The sequence below is a fragment of the Elgaria multicarinata genome, chromosome 4 (assembly GCF_023053635.1).
Source record: "Elgaria multicarinata webbii isolate HBS135686 ecotype San Diego chromosome 4, rElgMul1.1.pri, whole genome shotgun sequence".
Classification (NCBI taxonomy): domain Eukaryota; kingdom Metazoa; phylum Chordata; class Lepidosauria; order Squamata; family Anguidae; genus Elgaria; species Elgaria multicarinata.
The window spans coordinates 23851529-23870947 of record NC_086174.1 but is presented as its reverse complement, the minus strand read 5'-3'; the positions used below and the strand labels follow the sequence as shown (position 1 = coordinate 23870947).

The window sequence follows — 19419 nt, the reverse complement described above, 5'->3', positions numbered from 1 at the left end:
CCTGGCCACTAGCTGAGTGATATCACTAAGGACATTTTATAAGAATTCTGTTCACACTGACTGATCGCTTATGCAGAACAATTCTGTTTCAACCATCACAAACTGCCTAGAATGCTGACTTATGAAACCCAACCTTTAGATCCATTCTTATCTCCCTCCTCGCTTTCTCATAAACGTACACTCAGTCACATGGGAGCATATCACAAGTTAGATGACTATGGCAGCTACATGAGAACATCCCACCCAGATGTTAGGCTGCTATGAAGAAAGATGTGCATGGGGTGGGGAAACGCCACCTGACTGGTCCCACCCATGTGGTTGCAAGGTACACACTTTCCAGCAGTGTGGGATAACACAAGCAGAGGCTCCGTTCCCACAGCCCTGGGTGTGTTCAAGGGAGGCCATTTACAAAGCGCTTGTAAGCATTCAAAGCCTTTTGCGTGCATTTACCATGATCCTTACAGAAAGCTTGCAAGGTAGAACAGTATTATTAAACCCAGACTACAGATGGTGGCTGGGGGGGGGGGGAGGTGGAGGACAGAAAGAGAACAGCTCGGTTGAGGGGTCCCCATGGTGTGCCCGATAGTCATAGAATCATAGAATAGCAGAGTTGGAAGGGGCCTACAAGGCCATCAAGTCCAACCCCCTGCTCAATGCAGGAATCCACCCTAAAGCATCCCTGGCAGATGCTTGTCCAGCTGCCTCTTGAATGCCTCTAGTGTGGGAGAGCCCACAACCTCTCTAGGTAACTGATTCCATTGTCATACTGCTCTAACAGTCAGGAAGTTTTTCCTGATGTCGATTCGGCTTACCGTGGATTGCTCTTCCCCTCGGTCCTCCACCCGGAATCCCGGGGACCTGCATGGCAGGACCCATCTTGTCTGCCCGTCACATTCTGTCCCAACCAACCACTCCAATTGCAATCCCATTTTCATTCCCCAACTTTAAAAAAAAAAATACAAAAAACAGCCCCCGAGATTTGTGCAAATGGGGCCTATATATATTGGCTTCAAGAATTTGTGCAAATATGTTCACAATTTTTAAACTATTATTATTGTCAGTCTTTTGCAGTTGCGCAAATGCACACATATGGCTGTTAAATATATATAGCCCTGCCTTGCCAATTCCCTTGTACATAACAGCTGTCAAAGGGTATGAAAAGTACAAGGAAATTGACATGTCAAAGGGTATGAAAAGTACAAGGAAATTGACATGTCAAAGGGTATGAAAAGTACAAGGAAATTGACATGTCAAAGGGTATGAAAAGTACAAGGAAATTGACACGTTGAGACTGCAGATGGGCTAATTTGACAATGACAGGTCAAGGAACGGAGTCAAAATCACCCCCTTATTAAAGTGATTGCCCACTTATCAACTTCATGACAAAGGGAGGATCTAAACCAACCTTCCCCAACCTGGCACCTTCAGGTGCTGTGGGATTGCAAGTCCCATAATCCCCAGTCAGGAAAGATGGGACTTGGGGAAGGCTGATCTAAACTGTGGCCGTTCTCAGTCTCCTGGCCATTATGCTGCACAACTCACAAACTGCCTAAATTCATTCAACGGCTGCTTCAGCTGCTACCATCTGCCACCCACCCAACAAATCCCCACTTATAAAATAGACGCTGCACACTCTAAATGCATGCATAACAGCCTTAACTAATGGCCATGATGGCTGAGGATGATGGGTGTTGTAGTCCAACACAACAGGAAGGAGAAAGGCTGGTGCAGATTGTATTATTTTATCTGCAAGATACACATCCATGGGCACCGCTCTTAATATGCACATGCACAAGACATTCTGCACTTGCGCTTTGTACATGGCAAGTGATCTGAGGACTAGGAGTAGTGCCTGATGGGAAAAAATCACAGCTTTGATTTCTGAATTCATGCCAATAAGAACCTGGAAGCAGGGCAACCTGATGCCCTCTGGATGCTTGAGACTACAACTCCCAGCATTCCTGACCACTGGCCAGGCTGGCTGGGGCTGATGGGAATTGCAATCCAAAATACCTGGAGGGCACCAGATTATTGATCCCTAAATATTTCCCCTGGCAGCAAGCAAAATCCAACCAGACTACGACATTTCAATAGTTAACAGTTCTACTTTTAGATGCAGTTGAAGAAGAATCCATAAACCTTTTAAAGGATCACAAAATTGCTGTCCTCAGAGGAATGTATCCAAAGGGGAGAAAATAACGTAAAAGGGGGGGAGGCCATTGGTTCTGTAGATAAGTTTCACTTTTCAGCTAACAGCGTGCCTTACAGAAATTAAATACATAAATGTATATTAAAAAGAGATTTGAATTACCAGCCTCTTTATGAAAAATAGATTAACAGTGCACACTTATGCATATCTATTCAGATATAAGCCCGATGGAGTTCACTGGGGTTACTCCTGGGAAGGTGTGCACAGGATTGCAGCCTAAGTGATATTTTGTATGATATATATTTGGGGAGGGGGGCAACTATGTATTTTCAGCCAATTGTAATTTTATTTCCACTTTAATTTCCCAGGTCATACTGAATTATAAATAGGGATTTCTGCAGGAACTAATTTCTGCTGAAGGGTGCAGGTTTTTCCCCCAGATTTGTGGATATAGAAAATCACCTGACTTGCATACCAAAAAATAAAGATCACTTACTTAATGAAAAGAAAAAAAGGAGGGGGTGAAGAATAGGAAGCCAGAAACAAATCATGTTTCAATGTGAGAAATCTGGCCATGCTGGCTGGGGAGGGTGGGAGCTGTAGTCCTGACACATCTGAAAGGCACCAACTTGACGACGCCAGCTTTAGAAGAGATAGGATTTGCTGTCACATGACACCGAGCGAAATTCTATGGCCCTGTTCAAACAGCATGCTAAACCATGATTGTTAAGTGTTTTGAACTAAACATTATGGCATAGCGTGTCGTGTGAACCATTCCTAACCATGGTAGCTACATAACCACAGTTTAAACACGCTCACTAATCACCTGCTACAAAAAGGTTAGTGGACTAACCATGGCTTAGTGTGTTGTCTGAACAGGCCCATTAACGTCCTTTCACTGGAATAAGGAACGATAAGGGGGTGGGGGAAGGGTCCACGAGGAAGCAGATGAGAGATTGCCATGGCACAGCATGGCTGGGACCAAGCCGCAATTGACTGAAGAAACACTTTTTGACTTACTTATATCTGATGGAGTAATGGTAAATTTTGAAGTGCAGGTGCTCATCATGACAGTCAGCCATGGCCACAACCCCAAGGAGAGCCCCAAATTGCAGGCAGCCGGGTTGATCCACATCAACAAACCAGTCCTAGCCATTTTCATCTCCACCGGGAGCAGGTCTTTTGTAAAGCTAACCGGCCTTAATTGCCCATTCAACAGCAAGCCATCCCAAAACACAACAGGGGAAAATATATTGTTGCTGGGAAAATTCATTTCCACACACCCCAAATACTGCAAGGTCTGAAGTTAAGCTCAGAGGGAACAAGGAATGCTGAGGGGGGTGGCAGATGACCTCAGTGTCCCTGCCAATCGAAAAGTGTCAGTGCTGCGTCCCTGCACATCCTGGTTCTCTTATACCAGAGCTGACATCTCAGTTCAGTGGCAGCTTGATCAGGTTAGGGACACCTCCCCATCCCTTCTCAAAGGCAGACTGGCATCAGCATTTCTCCTCCCATGGTTCAAGGACCACACTTTTTGCAGGTGGGAGGTCCCTCGCTTCTTAAAAGAATACAAGCTTCCCTAATCAATACTTCCTGAATTCTGAAAGGCAGACCCTGATAGAAACTTCTACATTTTCCAATAAAAGCAGTTTTTATGGCTTCCAACCCAGTGACTCATCATCTATTGTACTGCCTTTGCCTCGACCGTACTGAGATAAATGCCCATTTACAAGCTGCTTTTACAGCATTAAAAAATGTTCATTCATGGTGACGATGATAATAATAATAACAACAACAGCATAAACCTGATAAGTGCTGGTGGGGAAAAGGAGGATCAGAATGTTTTTGGTGGTGGTAAAGTTGAAGGTGCGGCTAATTTGCAGGCGGCCAAAGCCCTATCGATGTTGCTGGAGTCTGCCCAGCTCCTTGCAATGGCTTTGGAGCAGGGAGGTGGTCAAATAGGAAAATATCAGTGATAGGCAGTTTCCTAAAATATCAAAGTGTCTGGTGTCTTGCAGGAGTGGGCAGAATGTAAAGCTGGATGTACTGGTAGATCTCCGGGCGATTTGCAGGATTCCTGACTCGCAATTGTTTCAGAATAGCAGAAGCAACGCCCTCAGTTATACTGCAGGAATGTAGAAGGTTGAGGGTAGCAAGTAGTGGGTTTTTGAGTGGAAAGACGTTGAGCTCCATTCAGTTCTGGTGCTCAAAGCAAAGTCCTGGGCTCAGAATTCTTTCAGGCTCAGTGTATGGCTCTTCAGTATCGGGTTAGATCTGGCTAATGGATCTCAGGGTTCTGGTTTACCCTTGCCTTAAAGACCAACAGATTTATTGTGGTCACAGCTTGTGGACTTTGTCAGATGCAAGAGTGGACTGTGGTCTCTGAACAGTTCTGCCACCAATAAACCTGTTCGACTTGAAGATGTCACAAGACTCTTTGCTGTTTTCGTAGCAACCCACAGACACAGTTATCCTCTGGAAACAGTGTCCTGGATTGCTAAACAAGCCTCCCTTCTGGTCCTCTTTGAAGATGGGGAGGCTGCTCACAGTTAGGCCCCAATGATGTGCTAAAGGGCAGGTTTTGTCATCCTTAACTTTTTATATATATAAAAAAGCCTGGTCTGCTTGGTCTGCTTACAGGCCAAGCTTGTGCCTAGATGAGGTTATGGCTTCTTGCCCTTCCTAATTCCATCAGCTGATTCTCTATTTATTTTGTTTTGGATGCTTATGCCATAGTATACATAGCCTGTCAAGGGCCAAGACTATGTGGATGTAGAATTAGACATGTGCCTCTTAAAAAAAAAATAAGGAAAATCAGGGACCCAATCCTTCTGTGCCCATGCCCTTTACACGTGTGTGTGTGTGTGTGTGTGTGTGTGTGAGAGAGAGAGAGAGAGAGAGAGAGAGAGAGAGAGAGAGAGACTAGGTTCACACATAATGGCAGCAAACCATGGAGTAATTAACCCACAATTTGCCAGGGTCATTTGCCACCACCACTCTGAACACGCAACCTCCAATTGGCCCAATCCAAGGTTGCTCTGTGACATGCAAACTGTGGGTTAAACAACTCAAACTTAACCTACAATTCGTTGTTAGGTCAGAGGTTGCATATTCAAACAGGAGTGGCAAGGGCCATTATGTGTAAATGGGGAAAGAGGGGGAAATTCACAGAAAAGTAAAAGTTAGAGGATTCATTTAAATCTAAAATAAAATCTGTGTGACACCAGTAAAAACCAAATTCAAACCCGGCTAAAAAACAGTTCATGGCAAAGATTCCTTCCCTTAGGTTGGGCAGCACCTTCTGGGAGAATATTTTAGTCCACTTCCCATGGTCAACAGAATCAGTTTATGCCCCCTCTCCCTCACCTCACTCCATTTAAGAGAGGGCTTCTAAATTGGTTTTAAAATCAAGGAAGGCAGAGGCTATGCAAACCCTGAAATGGCATCATCTGCCAAGAACGGCTCAGGCAAGCTGAACGCGCAGCTTTCCTGCAAACTTCACATTTTCTCCGTAAGCAGCAAAAAAGCTGATGCCTGACAGGGCTCCATTTGGAAATTGCATAGTATTTTTGTTGTGCAGGTCTGAGCCACGTCACTCCTGCAGATCAATTTGCAGCCAATAGCCAATTCAAGTGCATGTTGCTAAGTGCTTTTAATGGAAGGCAGCTACAACACCACAGGCCACATTCTCAGATGGCACACGGCCCCCATGACATCAATGGCGCTACATCAATGGCTGCGGACTGGACTTTAAGAATGACATTTCTGCACCATTAATGAATACCACGGTAGCCTGTTTGCACCAAGTGAACTGGGAAATACTCCTCAACAGCTACGTAAAATACTCACCTCCACGTAATCCATACTGTTCCCTCTCTGACTTGGTTTACACAATCTCTGCAGCCCGTGGTGTGTGACAGCAGCCATTTGATTATTCAATCCTTGCCATGCCATCTGAACTCGGGCAGCAGGGGTTGTTGGAGGGGGAAACAGATAACCCACGGTCTGTTATAGGGTTATTTGAGGGCTGTTTCGCTCCCCAGGGGTTTGGATGACACAGCAAACTGCAAGGGGTTAAATATTTAAAATGGCTGCCGGCACACGCTGCAACCCACCATGACTTACATTTATTTATTATTTCATTTACGTATATCCCGCCTTTTTTCCTCCAACAAACCCAAGGCAGCATACATAATCCTCCTCCTCTCCATTTTATCTTTAAATAAGCCACAGTGGGCTGCAGTGATTATGAGAACCGGCTCTCTCTCCCCCAGGGGTGTTGCTGGGCCTGGGCCCACAGGGTCAAAGCCCTGAATCTGAGAATGATGGGAACTGCAGTCCAACAGATCTGGAGGGCACCAGCTTGGGGAAGACTGAGTTAGCACATGTACCATTTTATGCATGTTTGGGTCCTATGAGCCTGAGCCCTGAATCTTTAAAGATCCTAGCAATGGCCTTGCTCTGTCCTTTGTGAAAGTAGCTCCATTATCTTCCAATTAACAAAATAAACGTTTCAGTCATATTGTTCTTGTGAAGAAACTGAGGTAAACGTTTAACTGTTCTGTTCTGTTTCAGTGTCTAAAGAACTGAGGACACAATCCTACGCATGTTTAGAGTGAAAAAGAATCCTACAATTTCCAGCATCCTCCAGTCAGCCATGCTCCCAGCATCCTCTATGTTGTCTGGAGCATGCTGGGAGCTGTAGGTTTTTTCCTGTCTAAGCATTAATAGGCTTGCACCTGGAAAGGTTTGACGTTGGGACCCCAAGAGAACCAGGCTGGATCCCTGGGCCTGAGATTCCCACTCTGGATTAGGTGAATTCCAAGAGAAAAGGTTGAGTGGTGGCCATTTTCCAGGATACCAAGGCCTACATGTTCGGTGAAGGTATATTTCTGAATGCCAGGTGCTGGAGGACAACATCCCTGTTTGTCAGCATCTCAAAGGGATCCAGCCAGCTGCTCTTGGAAACTATGCTGGACAAGGTGGATCGTGGTCTGATCCAGCTATGTTAATTTATATAACAGAAAGAAACAAACCTGCCACGGGCGATCCCAGTCCAGGGGAATGGGAAATGCTCCAAACCATGCTCCCACCACGCTGCACATGGTTGTAATCTGCAGACTGTTATCCCAGATGGACATAGCCCTGGAAGAAATGAAAGCAACGTTCAGCAACACTGAAAAATGCATGCATGCATTTACAGAATTTGACTTCTCTAGCCAAAGGCTGACATCCTAAGCATGTTTATTAGGATGTAGGGCCCACAGAAGAATTATTATTATTAATTATTATTATTTATTTATTTATATAGCACCATCAATGTACATGGTGCTGTACAGAGTAATTACTTCTAAATCAAGGGTGAGCAACTCATAGAATCATAGAGTTGGAAGGGGCCTATAAGGCCATCAAATCCAACCCCTTGCTTAATGCAGGAATCCACCCTAAAGCATACCTGACAGATGGTTGTCCAGCTGCCTCTTGAATGCCTCTAAGTTGGGAGAAACCAAGGTCATTGGTTCCATTGTCATACTGCTCTAACAGTCAGGAAGTTTTTCCTAATGTCCAGCCAGAATCTGGCTTCCTGTCACTTGAGCCCATTATTCCGTGTCCTGCACTCTGGGATGATCGAGAAGAGATCCTGTCCCTCCTCTGTGTGACGACTCTGTGAACTGCCCAGAGTGTTTCAGCTAAAGGGTGATGTAATAAAGATGTAATAAAGAAAATAAAAGTAAAAGTAAAATAAACTTGTGACCTTCTAGATGTTTTGGCCTACAACGCCCATCAACCCTAGCCAGCACAGCCACTGGTGAGGGCTGATGGGAGTTGTAGGCCAAAACATGCACTAGGGCAGGGGAGAAAGCTGGAAATGCCAAGGATCCAGACTGCACTGACAAAAACAACCCCTCCCACTCTTAAGCGGCCAGCCCAGGGCCAGTCCCTGCTTTATAAAATGCACATCTCCAACACGTAATGGGATTTCCCATCCTTGTCTGTGCCAAGAGCCAAGATCTGTATCGGAATGAAGCTGGACCATCTGCACATTACAAAGCCGGCCCATCTATTTCCAAGAAGGCCCTGCCTAGCCAATTGGGTCAGCTTGGAGAGGCTCTTTTGCACGTCCCACTGGCGTGGAACTCTCCGCCCCAAGAAACCCGTCTGGACCACTATTCACATTCTGAACGCCAGCCAAAAGCCTTTTGTTGTTGTTCCAGCAAACATATGGTCTCCCACCCTCCTGACTATTATTATTTCTAGCTCTTTGCATTGAATTGGTTTTATTTGCTGCCTGTTTTTGTTTAGCTTGGTCTTACATGTCATCTGTTTTTACATTTTGTGGTTGTTTACCACTTTGGGCACTTTGCAAGAAATGGAAAGGTGGGATATAAATTACGAACATAAGAAGAGCCCTGCTGGATCAAAGCAAGGGTGCATCTAGTCCAGCATGCTCTTCACACAGTGGCCAACCAGCTGCCTGTGGAAAACCCAGAAGCAGGATAAGAGCACTATCACAGTATTGCACCATTCTGCCCATGTTCTCCAGCAACTGGTGTACATAGGCATGCTGCCTCTGATACTGGAGGTGGCACATAGTCATCAGGATTAGTAGCCATTGATAACCTTCTCCTCCAGGAATTCATCCAACCCCCATTTAAAACCATCCAAATTGGTGGCCATCACTACATCATGTGGCAGTGAATTCCAGAGTTTAACTACGTGCTGTGTGAAGAAGTCCTTCATAGAATCATAGAATAGCAGAGTTGGAAGGGGCCTATAAGGCCATTGAGTCCAACCCCTTGCTCAATGCAGGAATCCACCCTAAAGCATCCCTGACAGATGCTTGTCCAGCTGCCTCTTGAAGGCCTCTAGTGTGGGAGAGCCCACAACCTCCCTAGGTAACTGGTTTTATTGTCGTACTGCTCTAACAGTCAGGAAGTTTTTCCTGATGTCCAGCCGGAATCTGGCTTCCTGTAACTTGAGCCCATTATTCTGTGTCCTGCACTCTGGGAGGATCAAGAAGAGATCCTGGCCCTCCTCTGAGTGACAACCTTTCAAGCACCATGTACATTGATGGTGCTATATAAATAAATAATAATAATAATAAGTATTTGAAGAGTGCTATCATGTCTCCCCTCAATCTTCTCTTCTCCAGGCTAAACATGCCCAGTTTCTGTCTCTCTCCATAGGGCTTTGTTTCTAGAGCCCTGATCATCCTCATTGCCCTCCTCTGAACATGCTCTAGCTTGTCTGCGTCCTTCATTTTATCTGTCCTGAATCTCCCACCAATCAGCTTCATGGGATGACCCCGGGTTCTAGTATTATGAGAGAGGGAGAAAAATGTCTCCTTAAAAACAGAGCAACCCCCAAAACAAACTAAAATGTCCTCATACAGGCGAGTATGCAAAAATGTAATATAGGGACCGCATCACACTATGCACAGCCAACATTTTTGCCACATTTCTCTTGCGTAACACTGTTTGTAAACTCAGGGGAATACCCTTTGTGGGTCCTTTGCTTCAGCTTGTATCAATTTAAAACCGTGGTAAATAAAGTAACCGCAATGATCCTTAGTTGTCACAGCAGAGGCATCCTTTGTTTCTTTAGTGCTTGGAGTTTGCAAACACTTTGCCATCTGGTTGCAACATTATTACAGCGACTGTATATGCAGAGAGAGAACACAGCGACTTTTCCGCTACTTCAGACGTGTTCACAACAGACACAAAATAAACCAAAATCACAAGGCGGAAGCAACATTTCAAACTCGTAAGCACATTGGCGCCTACAAAATCAGGTTCAGCATAAACAAATAGTTGTGTGCAGACTGCAAGGGTGTAGCTCTCGCTTACTCTCCACTGTTTTTATGTTAGACATACTTCGCAAAAAAAACAATAACCATGGGGTTTATTGCTCCAGTCTTCATAAAGTCACTGCTTGTTAGGGGTGATGTACTTTTGCATGATTTTTTAAAATATAATTTTTATTTAAATTTTAACATTATATAACAGACATCAAATTAATCTTACACATAAACACAAAACAATAATAACAGTAAATATTACCAATAATGATAATAATAAGTGCACTCCACCCCCAGGACCATTATTCTACTTTCCAAAATTGTAATGACTCTTGTGAAGGTGTTCATCCCTTCCCCTTTATTAAAACAAACTCTACAAATAATCTCCATATCTCTTCAAAATCATTTCGATTCAATAATCCTCTTTTAACTTTAATACAACACGTTAACTTATCCTTAATAGCAATATCCCATACTTCCTCATACCATTCTTCTATTTGATAATCACTTTTGCATGATTAAGGGTGCAATCCTGTGCATGTTTAGAGAGAGAAAAGTCCTACAACTCCCAGCATGCCTCAGCCAACATAAGAGACCTACTGAGGTTTGGAGTTGGGGATTACGTAGGGTCATTTTTTTTTAAGAGAATGAAAAGGGATTAGCAGCCACATTCTAGGATCTGAGCTATAAAAAAAAAAGCAAGTTACTGACATTTACAGATGATACAAAAATAAATCAAAACAGTGCAATCCTGCAGCAGGTTGTGAGGAGTTGCAGAAGGGTTTCGTAAGAGAAAATGGGCAAAGGAACAGCAGATGATACTACAGGTAGTAGGTATAAAACAGATGCACAACTGGGCTGTGTGTGTTAATCCTTCTTGCATATTTTTTGTGAACCGCCCAGAGAGCTTTTTGTGAATCGCCCAGAGAGCTTCGGCTATTGGGCGGTATAGAAATGTAATAAATAAATAAATAAATAAATAAAATATTTTGCAATTTTAGCCTCTAATTGTGCAATCCTACACATGTCTATGTATGAGGAAGCCCCACTGAGTTCAATGGTATTTATTCCAAGGTAAAAGTAGACAGCAGTGGTGAGAGAACCTGGAGCCTGTGGGTCCCTCATGCTATGGGGTGTAAAGGACTCTCTGGGCTTACTGGGCAGAGAGAGGCCCAATCTTTTTTCTCAGACGTCAGATTAGAGCATTAAGAACATAAGAAGAGCCCGTCTGAATCAGACCAAGGGTCCATCTAGTTCAGCACTCTGTACACACAGTGGACAACCACAGTGGACCAGGGACCAACAAAGCAGGACATGGTACAACAGCACCCTCCCACCCATGTTCCATTTTTTCTTCATTTTTTTCAATTTTTCCCATTTTTTTGGGGGGGGGGGGAAGCAAAAAAGTCTTTGGAAAAAACCAGAAAAATACTGGGGCGGGGGGTGGTTCCGAATTTTTCCAATTTTTTTCTAGGCCTTCACATCTCTACAACCACCATTGGCTGTGAATCAAAAGACCTTCGTTTAAAAAAGCCCAGTTCCACATCCCTGGAATGCCGGATTTTAACCCCAAGGAGTTCCTGCCAGATGGGAAAGAAATTCTGAAGCCACTATGGATTACCTGTACACTAACAAAGTAAACACATTTATTTATTTAATAAATTATATTTTTAATCCACCTAATAACCAATCTTCTCTGGGCAGATTACAATTAAAAGACTAAAATACAAACGGTTAAAAATAAAAAACACACAAAAACACAGTATTTAAAAGAATAAAATTATGAGTGTGTGTGGAATTAACCGAGGGAGTGGAGAGGACACATGAAAATACGACTCCATAAAAAGATATGGTGCACCCAAATCCTGACACGAACAATTATGGCCGACCCAAATAAAACTAGATACAGCAGAAAAAATAGAGAAGGGTGACATAGGTCGGGAGGAACAATAAATAACATCCACAGATGAGAAGCTAAAATTATGAAAAGCTGGTTTAAGAGATGCGGCAGAGGGTTCAAGCAGGATGTACTATAACATAGTGGTATGCAGAAATGTGTGTGTGTGTTAGAAGATGAGGATTTTATTATTATTTCTTACCAACTGACATTGCAATCCTATACATGTTTACCTGGAGTAAGCCCCACTGAATTCAGTAAGGGTTCACACTTTGACTGAACAGTAGTGAACACGGAATAAGTTAAAGGAAGCCAGATTCCAGCTGGACATCAGGAAAAACTTCCTGACTGGTAGAGTAGTGCGACAATGGAATCAGTTACCTAGGGAGGTTGTGGGCTCTCCCACCCTAGAAGCCTTCAAGAGGCAGCTGGACAGCCATCTGTCAGGGATGCCTTAAGGTGGATTCCTGCATTGAGCAGGGGGTTGGACTCGATGGCCTTGTAGGCCCCTTCCAACTCTGCTAGTCTATGATTCTATGATTTCAGTCTCCAGGTGGGGGTTAACATGACTGAATATTCTTCAATTTTATTTAAAAAAAAAACTAATCCCAGCATTGAAAGCAAGCCTGTCAGGGAGATAGGTGACATCCTGACATCAACTTTTCTGCAAGGAGGGCGGACTTTTGTTTGTATCAAAGAACAGTTGACATGATTCCCCCCTCTCCACCTTCAAACTGAAGTAGTAAAGCCCAGACAGCAATTTGCCATCTCACAGGGAGAGAGAGGGGGGGGGGAAAGGGGGGGTACTTCCAAAAGACCTGAAGGACAAAAAGAAAAGAACACAGCAGAAAAGAAAAGAACTCTTAAGAACTGACTCTCACAGAGAAGCAGAGACATTACCGTTTTCACAGGGATAGCCAGTGTCAAGGATGGAACTGGCGTCCCCCGAGGCTAAAGAATACAGTAGGGTGAGGAGAGGAGAAAGATGAACAAACACTCAAATAACAACCGTAACAGAATCACCACTTGTCTGTGGACAAGCCAGGGCTTTTCATTTCGGTTGCTATTTTAGCCAGTAATGACTGAACAGGCTTTCAAAGAGCATTTTTCTGGCTCCATTAGCACTGACAATCTCTTCACAGCCATTCCTTCCCACTCTGGGCTTGTGACAGCCGGCCATTAGCTTAGCGACACTGATTACAACACCGAGATGCCAGAACACACGGACAAAAAAAGGACTGGGGGTGGGGGGGCGGCTAGAACACGCATCTCGTTCCCCGTGGGCGGAATCAGAGAAGAGAAGAGCCCTTGCTGAGCCCAGGAGGCAACTAATTCATATAATTCTCTGTGTTTGGTGCAATATTTCTACAGTGCAGGCACTGAAAGATGCTTCCACTCCTCCCCCCCCCAAAAAAAAGGAAGGAGGGGGACAATTCAGGTTTATTTTTTAGAAACTGCAAATTCCCAGGGACAGCTGGTGACTCTAAAGAAAGAGGGTGCTACGTATCCTCCCCACAAAGCCGGTGCTTTCAAGATGTTTAAGACTACAATTCCCATCATCCCTGACCCATTGGAAGTTGTATTCCAAAACATCTGGAGGGACCCAGGTTGGGGAAGGTTGCCATAACTTTACAGTGTGGTGCAGTGGTTAGACTGGGGAGATCTGGCCACGAAGCTCACTGGCTGACACTGGCCGACAGTCTCTGACACTCAGCCTAACCTACCGCACAAGGTTGTTGTGAGGAAAAAATGGAGAGGAAGAGAATCATGTACATCGCCTTGGGTGAAATGTGGGATATGAACATCACACACACAAAATTAACAACAACAACAACAACACCCTCCATGAGCCCCAGCCTTGCAAAGCACCTCCTGCCTCTCGACCCATGGCAGCCCCTGCTATCAACCATGGTACATAAGAACATAAGCAGAGCCCTGCTGGATCAGACCAAGGGTCCATCTAGTCCAGCACTCTGTTCACACAGCGGCCAAGCAGCTGTTGACCAGGAACCCACAACCAGGACACGGGTGCAACAGCACCCTCTTGCCCATGTTCCCCAGCAACTGGTGTACATGGTAGCTAAACAGAACCGCCATATTTATTTATTTTATTGCATTTTTATACTGCCCAGTAGCTGGGGCTCTCTGGGCAGTTTAGAATTAAAACCATGACATACAGCAAGTCAAAATGTAAAACTTTTTTTTAAAAAAAACCATATAAAACCAAATTAAGTTATAGTCCAGGGAAAGCCTGTCTGTAAAGATATATTTTCAAGAGGCATTTAAAGGATGTGACATTTTCCGCCTCCCAAACCAGCAGTATCCTGCTCCAGAAAAGATGCTACTGGACAAAGCATAGGGAAGACTGTCAGAACGCTGGACTAGATGAAGGTACGAGATTTACTGGAGGTCGCAGTGGGGTCTGAGTCCCAAAGCATTTCTACCCAACTCTTCCAGCTGCCACAACTGTCTATGAAGAAAGAGGGAGGGAGGAAGGAGCAGGCAAAGGGAACTTCAAGGCTTTCTCCAGTTGGACCCCCACCCCGTCTACCCTACCCAGGCTAGGTGACATCAACTGACCTGTGGGAAAGGAGCAAGGGAGATAGGGACAGGCAGAAGGAAAACCAGGGCCTTCTCCGGCTGACTATCCTATGCCCTAAGGCCATTCCACCAATAGTGCTGAAAATCTCTATATATTTTTCCTCTGCCCTCCCCATCTGTTTTTCCTTGTATGCATGTCTTTTTAGATTATAAGCCTGCAAGCAGGGGCTGTCTTTTTGCTTATTGGTTGCAAGCCACTCTGAGACCCTTATTTGGCTGACGAGCAGGATAAAAATACTTTAAATTTAAAAAAAATTACAGGAAGCTAACTGCTAAGGTTGATGAACAACTGACTTCATCAAGACCATAAATGGAGTAGAAGACACAGATAGGGCATACGAAGTGCCCTGCTGGATCAGACCAAGGGTCCATCTAGTCCAGCACTCTGTTCACACTGTGGCCAACCAGCTGTTGACCAGGGACCAACAAAGCAGGACACGGTACAACAGCAGCCTTTAAAACGTATCCTGTTCAAACTACTTTTTCAAAACATATTCTATTCACACTACTTTTTTTTTAAGAAACACCTACAACATTCAAATCCACATTTCTCTGCTTTCTCAAAAAGGAAATCTATGAGGAAGCGTACCAAAAGCATTAACAAATTTAGAGCGCAATCCTATGCATGTATAGACAGTAAAAAAAAAAAAATCCTACAACTCTCAGCATTCCCCAGCCAGTATGGCTGGCTGACAAATACTAGGGGTTGTAGGATCCTTTTCTGTCTAAACATGCATAGGATTGCACCCTTAGACTTGGTAGCAGAGAAAAATGAGACATCAGTCATTCCTTTTTCCCTCCTTCTCACATAACCCATTTCTACCGCTGCCTTCTCACCAGGGATCATCCCAGGATCATCCCTGTGCATGCAAATGACACACAGGGGATCCCGGGAGCAGGCAGGGAATATCCCTCCATTTGCCTGGGATAATCCTTAGGTGTAGAAAGGGCCATGGTATCCTTTTATCAGAAGGTTACCGTATTACAGCGTCCCCCAACATGGTGCCTTGCAGATGTTTTAGACAACAACGCCAATCATCGCTGCCCATTGGTCATGCTGGCTAGGGGTGACGGGAGTTGCCTTCCATACGTTTCGAACCACATCAGGCCGAGGAAGGCTGTACTAGATTGCATAACAGCCAGCCTTTTTCCTGGAGGCAAATGTTCATTACACTCATCCTCATTTTAATTTTTGTATGAAGTTGGATTCGAGCGAGTTTCCTAAACCAGACGTGACTCATTTCAATTGCATTCATGGCACAGCCAAGTGAGAAAACCTGCACACCTACTTACCCATTTTTACTGAACACCCTGAGCCACATTTGGATGTTTGGCCCCAACAAGCACAAACAATGCAGAGTAGTAAATGTGGAGAGCAGAACGGCAAATAAGAAGGTCTCCAGGACGGACCTGGAAAGAAAGGATGCGGCGACAAAAATCAGCGAAGCTATTTTAAAACACTGTTTGGCAAAGCCGACAGAAAGGACACAATAAAGAGTTTCATTTGTTTTGACTTCCACAAGGAGACAAACAGCATAACATGCAATACTACAGCGTCAGGATCAGAAAGATTTCAAACAGCAGCCGTGTTCACAATAAACTATAGTAATAGGAATGAGGTTAGCCTCTTCCTGAGCGTGCACCTTTCCTCCTCAAGCACAGCCACCACGAGGGACTCAGAAGTCCTTGCTTCCCATTTCAATGAACCACAGTTTACCATTACATCCAACCCTAAACTGTGGTTAATTTAAATTATGCCCTGTTGAAAGAAGCCAGCTTCAAACAGCATGGTTTCAAGTTGGCTCATTTCAAACAAATCTATTAAGGTATGCTTTAGGGTGGATTCCTGCATTGAGCAGGGGGTTGGACTCAATGGCCTAATAGGCCCCTTCTAACTCTACTATTCTAAGATTCTATGATTAACCAGAGTTTGTCAGGTTCAGACAACACGACAAACCATGGTCAATCAAATCCAAAAGTGAACGTTTCCAAACTCCACTTTATTATGTCCACCATGGACAGGGGTGGAGAGCACATAAGTTTGGGGGAAAGCTAGGCTCATTTTTGTCATGATAAACCATTGTCTACTGTGATATCCAAATGCAGCCAGTGCCACAAATATAACTAGTTCACGTAAGAAGTCTTTTGTTTTTTCACTCAAAGGTCCCACTCATGTTTACCCCTCCCAAAGACTATTTTCCAGTTTAAATAACTTGCCCTTGGAGAGTAATGAGCAGTGGCAATTGTAGGGATAGTTTCTGGAGCACACTGTCAAGAATTCACTACAAATTTATTTTATTTAGTTATTTATTTATCACATTTCTATACCGCCCAATAGCCGGAGCTCTCTGGGCGGTTCACAAAAATTACTGCTTTATCACACCCTCACTCAAGCATACTCCAATTTGTGTAATGCAAGTTTACTCTCTCGTTCATGCTTTCAAAATAAACTATTGCTTTAGGATATTTCCAAGCCTTAAATTCTTCCTTGTTATAGCACATTGTTTTCAAATGATACACACTCAGATTCTATAAGAGTTCAGGTGTGCTGGAAAGCCAGCCTCTAGCTCTGACTGAAGCAGCCAGTGCACGCCTAGGCTAGGGGGCAGCAACCTGGCATCCTCCAGACGTTTTGGACTACAACTGCCATCAACCTCAGCCAACATGGCCAATGGTCACTGATTATGGAAGTTATGGAGGACACCAGGTTGCCTACTCCTGGTCTAGGTTGTACCACTTCAGACTTCAGGTTGGCGGATGGGATGGAAAGTGAAATTTCCATCCAGCTGAAGACCTTTTTATTCTCTCAGTATTTTAATACTTAATTTTAACTTAAATTTGAATTTTACTGTTCTAACTCTGTAATTTAATCTTATATCAATTTTGCTGAGTGGTTTTATCCTGGTTGTGCTTTTTATACTGTATTTTGTATTTGTGTTTTTAACCTGTTGGTTGTTTTATTATGGTTTTAATTTTTGTGAACCCCCCCAGAGAGCTTCGGCTATTGGGCAGTATAAAAATGTAATAAATAAATAAATAAAGTTTAGAATGTTTTTAGGATGCTTTAAGGATGTTTTAATCATGTATGCTATGTTTTTAATCTGTTTTTAATGTGTTTTATATTCACTGATGTTCCCTGCCTGGATCCAAGTGGAGAGGCGGGTAAGAAATAAATTATTATTATTAATGAATGCTCTTCCATAAAACCAATGTTTTGTTCATTTCAGAGGAACATGCTATCCATGCAGTTTCAGTAGTTACCCCTTTACTTGTGTGAAGTTGACAGCAAAACAATAGAAATGTTTAGGAAATTAAGTTTCACTAATGCACTCCATCTGTAAAAGGGGAAGGGTTTTTTTAAGCTTGTTTTCTTAATTTACCCATTTTACACTGTATGCACATGTTGTATGTTTGGTGATCTGGTGTGTCGTCAGCAGACCAGATCATGTGCTTGTGTTCTTGATTCTGCACATAGTTCTACTTCTTGTTTTGTGCTGTTAGCACATATTAGTAGGGTGCATTGATGGCTGTGGTCTCCTCTGTGGGAGCCTACTTTCTTCTCAAATTAGGATTCCATTCCTGATTCAATCCTGTAAATGCACACCTGCAATCTGAAGTGGTTTACCTAGGGTGACCATATGGAAAGGAGGACAGGGGTTTTGTATCTTGTCAAGAGAGCAGGGCTCCTGCAGCTTTAACTGTTGTGACGAAGAGGGAATTTCACCAGGTGCTGCATGCATAACAATGACACCTGCTGAATTCCCTTTTCTATGCAACTGTTAAAAGATACAGGGGCCCTGTCCTCCCTTTCATATGGTTACCCTAGGTTCACCCCCCAATGAGAACTAGGCTACAGCTCATTGTGACTTATTTCCAAGTCACCGAGGATAAGATTGCAGTCTTAAAGGGTCCACTGTGGGGCATGGAAACCTGGGTCCAAATGACTAAACACAGAACATTCAGCTTTATGATTTACCATAAAGGCAGGATTTTCAGGGACTTACTCTATTAGCGGTGCTCCATAAAGGACGATGATTCCGTGGAATAGGATGCAAGACATGAAGAAGTACACACAGCATCTTAGGAACCTCGCAACCTTTTAAATAAAAGAAAGACACTTCATTATGTGTGTCATTGCATTAAGAGAGCATGATGCTTCACAGAGTACAACTCCGTGCTCCAAGGACCATACAACCTAAAGTTCAACACAGACAGGGGAAACAATGGATGTGGTGTGACAGGGCTAACCGGGCAAGGAATATGCATTATTAAGTGTTTTCTGGGTGTGCCTACAGGCCGTTGTCATATCGTGAGACTAATGGACTATGTAGTGATCCCTAATTGGCTATCCTCAACGGCTGCAGCTCTCTGGAAGATTAAACAGAAGTCTGCCCCAGTTCAATACCTAAGGACCTCTTTAAATCTGGAAATGCAAAGAACTGAACACCAGGCCTTATAAAATAAAGCTTTATGAGGTTATATCACTGCTACCCCAATTCTGCTTCACAGAGCAGAGAACCTGACTACTATTTAATGGTTTGACTGAATTGCACATGTCAATTAGAGAAAGGAAAATCTTACTCTCTGTAATAGAAATATGAGAACTTTTACAGTGCAATCCTACATGCATGTCTAGTTAGAAGTATGCCCCCACTGAGCCCAATGGGACTTATTTGCAGGCATCTATAGTATAAATATAGCCCCACCTGTATATAGGATTCATGGAGCACAAGAAGTGATGATAGCCATCAATTTGGATGGTTTTCAAAGGGGGCTAGAGAAATTCCTGGAAGATAAGGCTATCAATGGCTACTAGTACTGATGGCTAATATGCTACCTCCAGTATCAGAAGCAGTAGGGCCATGTACACCTTGGTGTGTTCCATCATAGCTCTACTTATGTTCTTAGGCTTGTACCCTTAGTTATTTACAGGGTATGATGGTAAGATATATTCTACTTTTTTGAGACAGAGCT

The 19419-nt window shown here is 43.7% G+C and overlaps 1 protein-coding gene across 2 annotated transcripts in view; it reads right to left on the bottom strand.

Moving 5' to 3' along the window:
* PIGF (phosphatidylinositol glycan anchor biosynthesis class F) overlaps positions 1–19419 on the bottom strand; it is a 28746-nt gene that overhangs the window by 6479 nt on the left and 2848 nt on the right. For both annotated transcript variants that reach the window (XM_063123958.1, XM_063123959.1), the window contains exons 3-5: positions 18450–18541; positions 15739–15855; positions 7186–7294 (exon numbers count right to left, since the gene is read on the bottom strand). In XM_063123958.1, coding sequence (XP_062980028.1) covers positions 7186–7294; positions 15739–15855; positions 18450–18541 — 318 coding nt within the window. The remainder of the gene's footprint in view (positions 1–7185; positions 7295–15738; positions 15856–18449; positions 18542–19419) is intronic.